The sequence below is a fragment of the Photinus pyralis genome, unplaced genomic scaffold, assembly GCF_008802855.1.
Source record: "Photinus pyralis isolate 1611_PpyrPB1 unplaced genomic scaffold, Ppyr1.3 Ppyr1.4_LG8, whole genome shotgun sequence".
Classification (NCBI taxonomy): domain Eukaryota; kingdom Metazoa; phylum Arthropoda; class Insecta; order Coleoptera; family Lampyridae; genus Photinus; species Photinus pyralis.
In genome coordinates, this window is record NW_022170819.1 from 29,924,544 (window position 1) to 29,936,781 (window position 12,238).

At 35.5% G+C, this 12,238-nt stretch overlaps 1 protein-coding gene across 1 annotated transcript in view; it reads right to left on the reverse strand.

Moving 5' to 3' along the window:
* Window positions 1-400: 400 nt before the first annotated feature.
* The window catches only part of LOC116178230 (kielin/chordin-like protein), a 178,262-nt gene continuing 166,424 nt past the window's right edge, over window positions 401-12,238 (reverse strand). Inside the window, exons 3-5 of the mRNA XM_031497676.1 lie at window positions 1,915-2,038; window positions 1,660-1,860; window positions 401-1,400 (exon numbers count right to left, since the gene is read on the reverse strand). Of these exons, the coding sequence (XP_031353536.1) occupies window positions 1,225-1,400; window positions 1,660-1,860; window positions 1,915-2,038 (501 nt within the window). The 3' untranslated portion in view covers window positions 401-1,224. The remainder of the gene's footprint in view (window positions 1,401-1,659; window positions 1,861-1,914; window positions 2,039-12,238) is intronic.

The window sequence follows — 12,238 nt, forward strand, 5'->3', positions numbered from 1 at the left end:
AAAAAAGTGTTTTAAAATATCCAAAATTATCAAAAATTTCCTATTAATCTACAAACTTGAAACTTGTGGTCAGTGGCGTACCTCTGCATGGTCAAGGGGGGCTTTTTTTAAATGGCAATGACTAGTTTTCATTATATATTATTAAAGAACATATTCTTTTGTTATAGCAGCGTAAAAACTTATTATGTTACATAATCAAATTTAAGAGAAAAACTCAAATTTACGAAAATGCTTGAGTTAAATTAATTTAATAATTTCACTAGTTTGTACAACAGCGAAATTATTATTTGCAACAATATTTACCTATGTTTCATTGGTACAATAAACCACCACTTTTCATTACGTTGACAGGAGTTTTTAATAAAACACAAAACCTCCCCCTCCCCCCACCACAACAATGCAAATATCTGTATTTATTTGGTACATACAATAGGAATAAAATTTACAATAATCAACAATTAAGTGTACTACATAATTAATTAATAATACTGTTCAGTTTACATGTACCCTATGTATACGACAATTTAACGTTTCACTCCCTTAACTTAGGCCTTCAATGTAAAAAGTGTAAGCGACTTGACATACACAGTGAAATTAAAAACTGGGGTACGAAAAAGGCAGTGAAAAATTAAATTTTCATATAAACTACCGCAGTAAATAATTAAAAGCTGTGTACGTGCCATTAATAATGAACACGCCAGTTTACACTACATACAATAGTTCTAATTTCCTATCTATTTTCCCTAACATACTTAATCACTAAATATCGTCAAAGTCTTATTCACACTACTCTTATTATTTCTGCTTGTCGTTACGTTCTAAGTCTGTCAGAAAAAAGTGATCATTATTCAAAACTCTGGCAATCCGATCACAGAAACGTTCTTTTTTTTGGGAAGAATACGGGATTATTTGTTTTTCTCTAAAAATAAAGAACGCGCACATTCAGAAATAACAATCTCTAAATAACGGTGTGATTGTGGGTTTTTTAAATTTTTTTTTTGGTCGTACATCACATTGATATTCTACATATAAAATGACTATAAAAGTTTTTGGTATTGTTTTACACACACATTTGATTATTATTATTATTTATTAGGCATTATGTGGGGTATTTCGTATGAGTCGAAATGGAGGTAAATTAAGATATGGGTCTTGATATGGTTGAGAAATTTTGATGATAATTGCCAAAAAAGGTAATTGGGTAGTGGATGTAAGGGTGTGTTATTAAAATGTATCTGTTAATAGTGGTCGTGGTCCTGGGGGACGATAGTCGTTTATGTCGTCACCGGCTGGCGCGCATTGGTGAGGTGAGCATGTTACTTGCGCCCCCGCTCCACAAATGCACTCAACGCAGTTGCCTGTGTCGTGCGGTAAACTTGCCCCAATTGCGTATTCTTTACCTGTAAGCAACAAATCAGATATTAGTAAGAATATCTGAATAGTTCACATTGGTACACGGTAAGGTCAAATGACACCATGATGGATCTGCGTACTAGATGGTCTTCACACAGATCTACAAAAAATTCATCCAGCGATTCATACACAGAAAACCTTCAACACCCCCAATTCCCAAGGACCGTTTCACCTGCGTAATATTCCTGCAAACTCAAAAGAAAACGCATCAGAAAATCAGAAAATTCCCCTCAGAGCAGTACTCACCCATTACAATGCAAACTTTAGGAGTTCGATTCACACTCGACGTCGTTGGGATCGTATCCGTTACACCAGAGGTTGGATTAGTCGATTCCGGATGTATTGTCTCCGTCGTTACGGAATTGGGAACTTTCGAGGAAGACGCTTTTTGCGTAGTCAACGGCACTTTATACACTCTAGGAGAGGCGCTGGTTCTGGGTCCATTCGCTGAAACCGAAACCGCGACTTGAAATAGCTGCTCCACGTGACGTTTTCACTTACCGCAAGGACTGAAAGGCAGGCGATCGCGACACGGACCCTCTAATGTTGGCGGACAGTCTTGCCACCAGCAAAACATCTCTCCGTCAAGGCACAGGCAAAATTCACACGGGTCGTCTCGGTATATCTGTAAGCAAAAATAGAGATAAGCATTTTCGCCCGTTGCACGACCAATTGAACTCAAATTCATTGCTGGAAGGGTTGGATGTACAACATCTGCATTGAAATAATGATCTTGTAACGGAAACGCTCCAGACATGACGCCGCCTTTGGCGCTCTGGAATTTTCTAGGCGCGCGATAGTAGGAATGTTTGCACGTATCTGGTAATTACGCGAATGTTCTGGACTTACATTGCTTGCGTGTATAAATGGTTGCGGACCGAACATCGCGGCAGTCTACTACCGAACGAGATCGAGTACGTATGAAACATCGAGCGCGGAAATATAAATTGCGAAGTGTGTGATATAAATAGTCGATATAAATTGTACGGTTTTTATAGTGTTTTAGTTTTGTTTAATAAATATTGATATAAATCGAACCCGAATTTATAAATCACGTTACAATCTGTATTTGTCTTTGCCAGCAAACCGGATGCAATTACTGGGCTCATTAGTTTTAACCCTCGCTTCGAAAGGGCTTTAGAATTCTTCTTTTTGGTAAATTAAGTTCACTAGAGGCAGATATCGACATTTTTTCTGTTCTGTATCCAAAAATCAACTTTCTTGCAATGTACACGAAAACGGAAATTTTGTTCTCAAATAAATCCGCACCCTTTACTTATGGCTCTCATTTTCAACTGTTGGATTTCAATGTCACGTTCCCCTGTACTTTCATTTTCATAATAACTCCATTTGGAGATTTTTCGCAATAATGCACATACTTTAACTGCAATATAATATCATTCATTGTTGAAATTTTCCCAGTTATATGAAAAAATAAGAGTTCATAATGTGTTATAAAAAAAGCTCAGTGTTCTCCCTAGATTTTCTTAATTTTGTGCACATTCGCTTTCGTTGTAATGTAAAATTACATTTCAAACAAAATATGAAACGCGGCGTTCTTTCAGAAGTAAGTAATTCTAATTTAGCGCAGCGAGCTTTAGAAGTTGCTCTCAGATTAAAAAGAAACATGAAATTTGAAATCCACCAAAACGAAAATACCTACTTTTATTTCAATATTAGTTTCTCGTTAAGGCGAAACGACCAAAATTCCATTTCACATCCGCGCCAGAGCTTTAAAAAAATGGTTTACATTTTCGACTCAGTGTCGCGTATACCTATCCGCGTAAAATTCGCGTCTTTGATCTCCTTTACTTGCAATTTAAATGAAGAACAAGACTGTGTAATTTGTTTTACGTTTCGAAAACCGCCTGCCTTTGAATTAAATTTATCACGCTCACTTAAACTTGAAAGACAAATGAAATGTTTGTTAAGCAGGCGCTATTTTAACAAGAAATTACGAATATTATTTCGCGAGTTCTTCAATCTCAAATACATACCAAATATTCTTTATCTAAATTTCGATGTTTTCAAGTTTATCAAGTAGGTTTGGCCAATTTTTCTTTTATACATTATTCACAATTTTCCACTTCTCTTTTCCATTTTGATCAACATCACGTTGTAAAACGATCTGCACTACATTCAATAAGGCACAAGGTTCTAATGAACCGAACGTGTTTTGATGAAAGTGTTGCCGCATAAGTGGTTTAGGTTTGTTCCACACTTTGGGTTCTTGGTGAAGACAACCGTGCAATATAAATGAATCTGAGACATCTCAGTTCACAAATCACCATATTGTAGCGAATATTCCAGAAATCCTAACCGAGGTGCCATGAAAGATTAGATATCGGCAATAAAGACCGAAGACAGATGTGACGTAATTTTTCCAGGAAATATAACGTGTTTTGTTCTAGAAAGTTATAGAAAATTCCCGAGCACTCGAGAACACTTGAGTTTACTATACAGGGTGGTGACTTGCGTAACGCATCATAGGGATTTCAATGTAAAATTCATAACATGCGATTATTGGCTCCCCAAATTATTTTAAAGCAAAAATGTATTAAGGTTTTTTGTAGGAAAAAATTTTTACGTCAATCAACCCTATTAGCTTTCAATTTTTTGCATAATAAAGACGGAAAATTGGAAAATAAAACCCCCACTTTTTCAATAATCTGTGATGCCATGGAATTTTATAATACAAAAACTAAAGTCACTAGATATAGAAAGTACCGCAATCATCCGCCATTTTTGGGCAAATTTGCTGCCAACTTAAAAAAATTGACAAATAAAATCTGAATAGCTGTCATTTTTTATAACCTAACTTCATAGTACTGTCATGTTTTATAAAAATATATACAGACATCTCCAAACAGATGGAACAATCCCTAACATTAAAGTTACTAGAATCTGGTAACTTCCGCCATTTTTGGGCAAAAATCATTGCGTTCTCTCTCTAACACACGAGCCCAATGGATTGCGGTACTTTCTATATTTAGTGACTTTAACAAAAACTACGCCAATATCCGTCATGCCATGGAATGTCCGCTATAAAACAAATCAAATTCTATCAAAAAGCATTATATTTAGAACAGCGAATTCAACAGAAAGAAAGACCAAATTACTAAAAACGGTTTCCTAATATAACAATTTACAATAAACGTTCGAATAAGTCACCATTAACTGCTATACAGTAACCAAGTCGATCATAAAAGCCATTTCGAACTGCTGCTAATTGATAACTGGATATCTTTTTGTTTTGGAAAATTCCATGGCATCGCAGATTATTGAAAAAGATGGGGGTTTTATTTTCCAATTTTCCGTCTTTATTATGCAAAAAACTGAAAACTAATAGGGTTGATTGACGTAAAAAATTCTTTTCTACAAAAAACCTTAATACATTTTTACTCTAAAATAATTTGGGGAGCCAATAATCGCATGTTATGAATTTTACATTGAAATCCCTATGATGCGTTACGCAAGTCACCACCCTGTATAAGCAAATCGAATTGCGTTTCAAGATAGTTCCAATTTCAATGCCGAAGAAATGAATAGTTCGCGCTGTTATGAACAGTATATGTGTGAGTTGTACTTAATATATTACTGTTTAGTGACTGTTAAGATACAAAGATATCGCTCTTAGAACCCAAAATTGAGTAGCCTAAGCGTTCTCGAACATAGCTGTTTGTATGTATTCGTTTAGTTTTAAATAGAAAATCAATTCGTAAGGTGAACATTTTGGGAAAGCTCTTGCCATGAATTTTTGATCACTCCGTATAAATTGTTTGAACAGTTACTACGTATTAGATAATGGCCCATATGAATAAAAAGAAGCATATGCTTATACTTGCAAAATTCAAAGTAAATACTCGTAAGTGCCCCTTCACACTGGGCTGCTCAGCAGCTCTGCACTATGTCCTGTACCATGGCTAACCAGCGCTGCTAAGTCGCCCAGTGTGAGGGGGCAGTTACGAGTAGTTACTTTGAATTTTGGAAGTATAAGCATATGCTTCTTTTTATTCATATGGACCAATGACTTGGGTCTTACTTAAGCAAATACTTAAAAATAATGGGCAATAAGAAATAGTAATTTTCAGAAAACGTGGCGAAAGCTTATAGACCTACTCGTGAAAATTCAAACAAGGTTAAAGCACGTGAAGAATTTAAAAATTACCGCCATCTACTGACGAGGCAAAATATTGTTTTTAAGATGCAATTTGGTACTAACGTGAAATAACTTTAGTTTTTCCAATCCCATCGTTTTGGAAAAATTTATCCCTTATTCCATCTCATGATTTTGCGAATTAAGATTATTTAAAGGAAATCAAGCAAGGTGATATTCAATATAGGTAGGTACTACACAAGTTACAGCATGCGTAATGTAAAATTGAGTTTTTATAGAGAAATGTACAATTTATGAAATTGTGCACTTAAACGGTAGCTAGTGGATCCTATTAAACAATATCAAACAAGGATACCAAAATGCTGGAGTACCACACAACCAGATCTGGGCCGTATTCGATTTTGTAAATACTTTTTAATATTCAAATCCTTTAAAGTATTCAAATACTTTGTAATTAAATACTTTTATGGAAGCAGTATTTGTTTTTGTAACTCAAATACTTTCACAAATATTTAGTATTCGAATACTTCGCAAAGTATTTGCATACTTCGTAAAGTATTCTAATACCTCGCAAAGTATTTGAATACTTTGAGAAGTATTCGAATTCCGTGTCGATCTGAGACAAAATTTTTTTTTCGGGCCTCAAAAAAAGGCAGTGTATAACCTTCCTTTTTTACCAAAAATCGACTTCACCAAAATTTCTCGGGAAAACACTTTTTCTTATTAATTTTGGTGCGTAGAATCCAAAACAATTCGTACTTTTTCGATCAGACTTCTCAATCAAAAGTTATAGACTAGAAACCAATTTCGAAAGAAAATTCAAAGGGCTGTAACTTTTGAACTAGTAGCCCAATCTTGGAACTGTTTAAAATTATGGACTCTCGATCGATCTCGATCTCAGACAATTTTTTTCCGGCCTCAAAAAAAGGCAGTACTTTTATGTTATTCAAATATTTGAGAACAATTTAGAAATGTTTAGGGAAAGTTTCCATTGTCACAAAATCAAATATAAAAATCCGATACATCTGAATACCGAACTCGATAGTCTACGTAACTTAAAAACAATAGGGACCTTTCTTATATCCTTAAAACCATGTGTACCAATTTTAAAAGCGATCGCACGTTTCTAAACAAGTTATCATGCACACGAACAAACGGATGGTCAAAAATGGATCTGTTCCAAAATCGCTAGGTATCATGTGCACGGCGCTTTGAAAACTGGTACACGTATTCTTAAGGATATAACTGGTATAAGAAAGGTCCTGGTAGGTATCTCCTATATAATAATATAATATTAATATTACGCTTTTACTCCCCCTAAATTTGTATATAACAATACAAATATAAAAAAAGCTAACCTCATACAAAGTATAACTTGATTTTTTAAGTAGCATTAAGCCTTTTATCTAGTATACTATTTTAAATGTTTAATGTATTTGAGTGACAAGTATTTGAATACTTTTTACTGTATTCGAATACTTTTCAAAGTAAGATACCTAATGAAATACTTTTCAAAGTATTCGAATACTTTTTATAGTATTCGAATACCTTTGAAAGTATTCGAATACCTTTGAAAGTATTCGAATGCATTCTAAAGTATTTGAATACTTATTTTTTTAAGTATTTGAATACTTTTCAATGTATCTGTATCTAGTATTCGCTTGTGCTGGACGTAAAAGTATTTAGTATTCAAATACCTTTGAACTATTTTACTATTTAGTATTCAAATACTTTTTGAAAGTATTCTGCCCAGCTCTGCACACAACAATTACAGCCTCCGCAATAGACGAAGTCTTATGGGAAAGACAGTTTCCCTAAAACTATTTTCTAAAATGGAAAAGGGTGGACTTGTGGGCCCTGTAAACAAAGAACAAAAAAACTTTCAATAAATCTAGGTTTCTCGAAGTCCATGGGTATTTAGTACAATTGTAGATATTTTTTTTAGTTTTTATGCGTCATTGGGTTCGAGATACTTTCTGACCTGCCAATTAGCTCCGGAAGTCAGTCCGGCTTTAAGATTATATTGTCTTAATTAGGTGTACGTGACCAAAACTGCGTGGTGCAAAAGCCTGCGAAGAGCAAAATTGCAAACATGAACTAGCTTGGGATTGTGAGCCATAGTTCTAGAGCTAGTGTCATTATTGGTGGACTCTAAATGAATTAATGATTAAAAATGGCCGATTGAATTCATAAAGCCCCATTTTGGGGCGTTGATTAATTAATTTTGGGTCACGTCAACTTCGCGGCTCAAAATATAATTTAAAATTCAAGAGAGTTTAGGCACCGAGCGGGAAACCACTTTTAATTTTTTACGGGCTAGCAAGAGCAACATTTTGGACGAGGGTCGGTTTCAGAAACAAATTGAGTTCGAATCGTTTGTTTACGGGCATCCGCGGAAACATACAGTGAATAGAAGATTTTCAACAGTGACAAAGCGACGAAATATCTAACCAATTTGGATATCTTGTCGGTGTCGGTAGCCAGGATAATGTGGTAGAGGTGGTAAACAGTTTTCTAGGTATGGATTAACAAAAAAACGTTGATAATGAAGATTTTGTTCAGAATAACCGGAATTTTTGATTTTTCAAGTTATTAAATTAATTGATGGGGCTAGACGATGCTATAAGTGGGGCTCATGCCCACCTGGCCACCCCTGGCTACGGGCCCTTTCAGCAGGTGCCGGTACTGTGCCTGTTGTGGACTGGCAACAGTGACTTGTGGAGTATGACTCGTCACTACTAATACTACTCCGAATGAAACCAGGAATGAGACGGGTGGTTGAACAATTTCCAGAATGTAATTTTGATTCCGAAACTAAAGAGAAATGGAGAACTCGAAGTTAGTACTCCCACAAATTTTTGAATGTGTGCAAGGGGATGGTATATTGCAAAGTCTTTCTTAATTCGTCTATTAAAGAAATAAAGGAAGGACTCTGTCATGAACAAGTCATAGACACTAGACACGTTCAAAAGCGCAAAGGTGGTAATATTGTAGACACCCCGCTGGTCATTCTAATTTTTGAAATTCTTGAAATACCAAAAACTATTAAAGCGGCTATTATACAATCGTGGAGTTCGTCCTTATATACAAGAACCAATCAGATGCTTTAATTGCCAAAAATACGGTCCGACATGTAGTCGTTGTAAGACCGTACCAATATGCCCATGTGGAAAAATCCTACATGAGGATGTAGCACGTGAGATACGAATTACGTGCATGAACTGCAATGGAAAACATCTGTCTAATACGAAAAAAAAAGGGTAGAAGAAATAAAGGCAGTATACAAAGTTAGTTTTCTGGAAGTACGGGCTATGGCAAAATCTTCCGTAACTATAACTTTCCAAAACTGTTACGCCAGTAGGTATAATTCAAAAAAATGTTTCAAACCCCACTCGTGGGTTTAACACAACTGTAAATGCTATCAATTAAAGAAAATTCTAAATCTCTAGGTGGCCCAGGGGCCGAAGTCTCGATAGAATCATAAGTAATACGATATTTTGCTCGGGTGAACGATAAAACATTTTTCCACATTCGTGCGAAAGTTGTTATCCTTACACCATTTCTGAATATAATTTAGATAGTGCACATATCTTAAGGTCATCTGCATTCATTTTTTGACCGTAATTGTGTCCAGATCATTCACAAAACTGAATAGTAATGGTCCAAAATTGGAACCTTGGGGAACTCCAGAGGTGGAAATAAAACTTTACAGTAATACATGTTGAATTAACGGATCTGCTAAGCTTTCGAGAAGGGGATGTTTAACGGCATTTGATAAGACCTGCAAATCCATTAACAATTAAAGCAGGTGTAACCAGAGATTTACATTTGACATTTTGGGGGGTGCTGGTGCAAAGTCTATATATACATTTTGGGACATATCTGATCACCCCTACCATCGTAGACCCAAGAGCCCTACCCTAACCACATTATTTGTAAGTATCTCTTTTTTTAGTCAAGTCAAGTAAAATAGGAAATGATCAGCCTACTTGATTTCATGAAGTATGAGACGACTTTTAAATAGAAACGTCGTTTGTTTTTGTTAAAATCGAACGAAACTTTATCAACATTTCATGTGAGAAACGAGATTAGGCTTTTCGAATGCAGTTATAAAATAAAGATTAGTTTACATCCCTGGCATCTACTACACTTCAAAATCAAAACATGTAAGTGGAACTAAGTTAATGTTACATTAATGACGGTGACATAACGTTGCAAAATTCGAGTATAAATGACACGCGCCAACCCGAATAAAGAAAATTAAATTTAACTGAATTTCCAGTTTACATGTTTCCGTTGAGTTTTCCCGGCGGTTCAACACTAACTAACCTAAATATTCTGAAATCTACTAAAGGGATATTTTGAAACTATATATACCAATTTTGTTACTGCTCTAACGCGATATGTACAAAGTGGATCAGAAATCTTGTAAACGTCCCAATGAACACAGCATCTAATTTTATTTCCAACATCTCAATATATCCAAATTTTCTTTTAGAAGCCTTATTGCGTGTCACACAGAAACGTGTAACTTTCTGTGTTATTTAACAGATCCATTTCATTCTTCGATTACTTACAAAGTTGCCATCGATATGTTCATTTATCGTTCAAACCAATGGAACAATAACTTCTAGAATGAACCCTGGGAGCTTAAGTAAAAACGAAGACTTATTGGCGCACATTTTTCTGTTTTCAGTTTTATTTCAGCTCTGTAAGTGTCAGGGCGTAGTTTAGGAGTTTCGCCAAACTTTTTTGCGCATTTAATCTTTTCCAATTAAAGCTATTTAGATGGAAACAATAAGTTACTATTAGCGGTTTAAATTGTTTTTACGTGAAAATTTTAATTTACTGCCAACGCAAAAACCGAAAACATAAGCAATTTTCTTAGATTTATTTTCACTGCATTAATTAAAGGGTGAATTATCGCCTGTCTTTAGTAATATTAATTATCTGGCCTGGCGGTCAAAGCGCTTCGGAATATATAGGTATAGGAATATACGTGTATTGCAGTCGTGCGGTTAATGAGCTGTATTGTGATATTGATTCTCCTTAATGGCTCAAGTAATGGGAGAATTTCTCCTTCAACAAATAATTTCAGTGATAAAAGAACCATTATGTAGCCGTTTATAACAGCGTACAACCCGTATATAATTATTGGAGATAAAGTTTGCTCTGAAGGGTTACCTCGTTATAAGATACTTTATTGTGTGTGCAGAATTTAATTGAGATTAGGGCCGTAAAGAATCTACCCTAACGTTTCTGTTTTAATTTCTTTGCTGCGCTCTACAAGATTTTGTCGTTATTAGTTTAGTTCGCTAATTAAATTGTCAGAGGCAGGTATATAGGGTAGATTTTTCAAGATGATGGCTGCTAAAGTTGGTTTTCTGGCACGTTTCCATTTTACATGAAAAATTATTTATGTGTTGAACATCTTCTTTCAAGAAGTTCATTCACAGTCAGTGTTGAAGCGGTGCCGGATGAGGTTTTGGCGTCCTACCCGATTTTGGTGCCACATCAGTTACCATTAAACTCTAATCACTAAAACACTGTAAGTAATAATAATTTACATTTGTTTGTTATTCCACTCACCTCCTCCCAGACTCTGACCTTCTAGATGTAAGTGTCACAACCCTAGATTTTTACGTTGTGTCTTGTTACAATTACAATTAAGTTACAATTTTAGAGGTCGTCGTCTGTCGGTTCTTTTATTTGAAGTAGCACAGAGACAAGGTAAATTAAAGACATCGTAACAGTTAATTAGGTTTATTCCTTAATTAATATTTTTGGAAATAAACTCTTTTTCATTTGCAATTCACACAAACATTTTACAATAAAAATGCGCCCTTAAAGAAACAATCTCCCTCGGCAATTATAAAGCGTGCGGGAGTTCTAGAATAGTCCAATGGCATTTTACCGATCTAGCTACAAGCCACCGCATAAATGGTAGTACTCGGCACCGATTGGCCACGCAACCGCGTACTAGTATTAGGGTCAAAATGTACTGCGGTGTGTCAGCCACATTAATTAATTAACATTCCAAAACCCACCTAAACCAGTAGAACTCTCTTTGACACGTTTCAATTCATTTTCATGAAGTGATAAAATTAGAATATGAGCCAATTATAAGAGGAGGAATTAATTAATCATATCAGCAAGGTTAATGAAATTTACTAGCAGCTTACGTAATTAGCAAACTTAATTCCAATTACAAATAATACGGCCGAACGTATAGGCTAAATTTTAATTAATCATAATAGTGCATAATTTTGTGATTTTTATTAATTTTTTTGTTTATAGACCGTAATTACGTAAGCTCGGCTTGCATGCCTGATGGAACCAAGGGAACAGCTTCTTCCGGCGTGCCCAAGAGGACCAATGGTAATGCTACATTTTCGTTACGTCGGTTGCTCTAGAATCAACGAAGCAGGACTATCCGAGGCTATCGCAATAGCACCACTCACGTTCTAAATACACCCGTTTTATAGCGAGGCTAGCTGTTTCACCTTTTTTGGTAAGGTAACAAGCTGGGGTTCGCATGTTCACTAAGCACGTAGAGTGTAACTCACTGACGCAGAGCCATTCATACCTTCAGGACACCTTCACTTTAGGATTTCGGGATAAGAAGACGAGAAATAATGAGGGGATCGAGGATGCTATGAGCGAATTTTGGAAGGGGAGGTTGAGATTGAGAGGCGATTGGACTCGTCA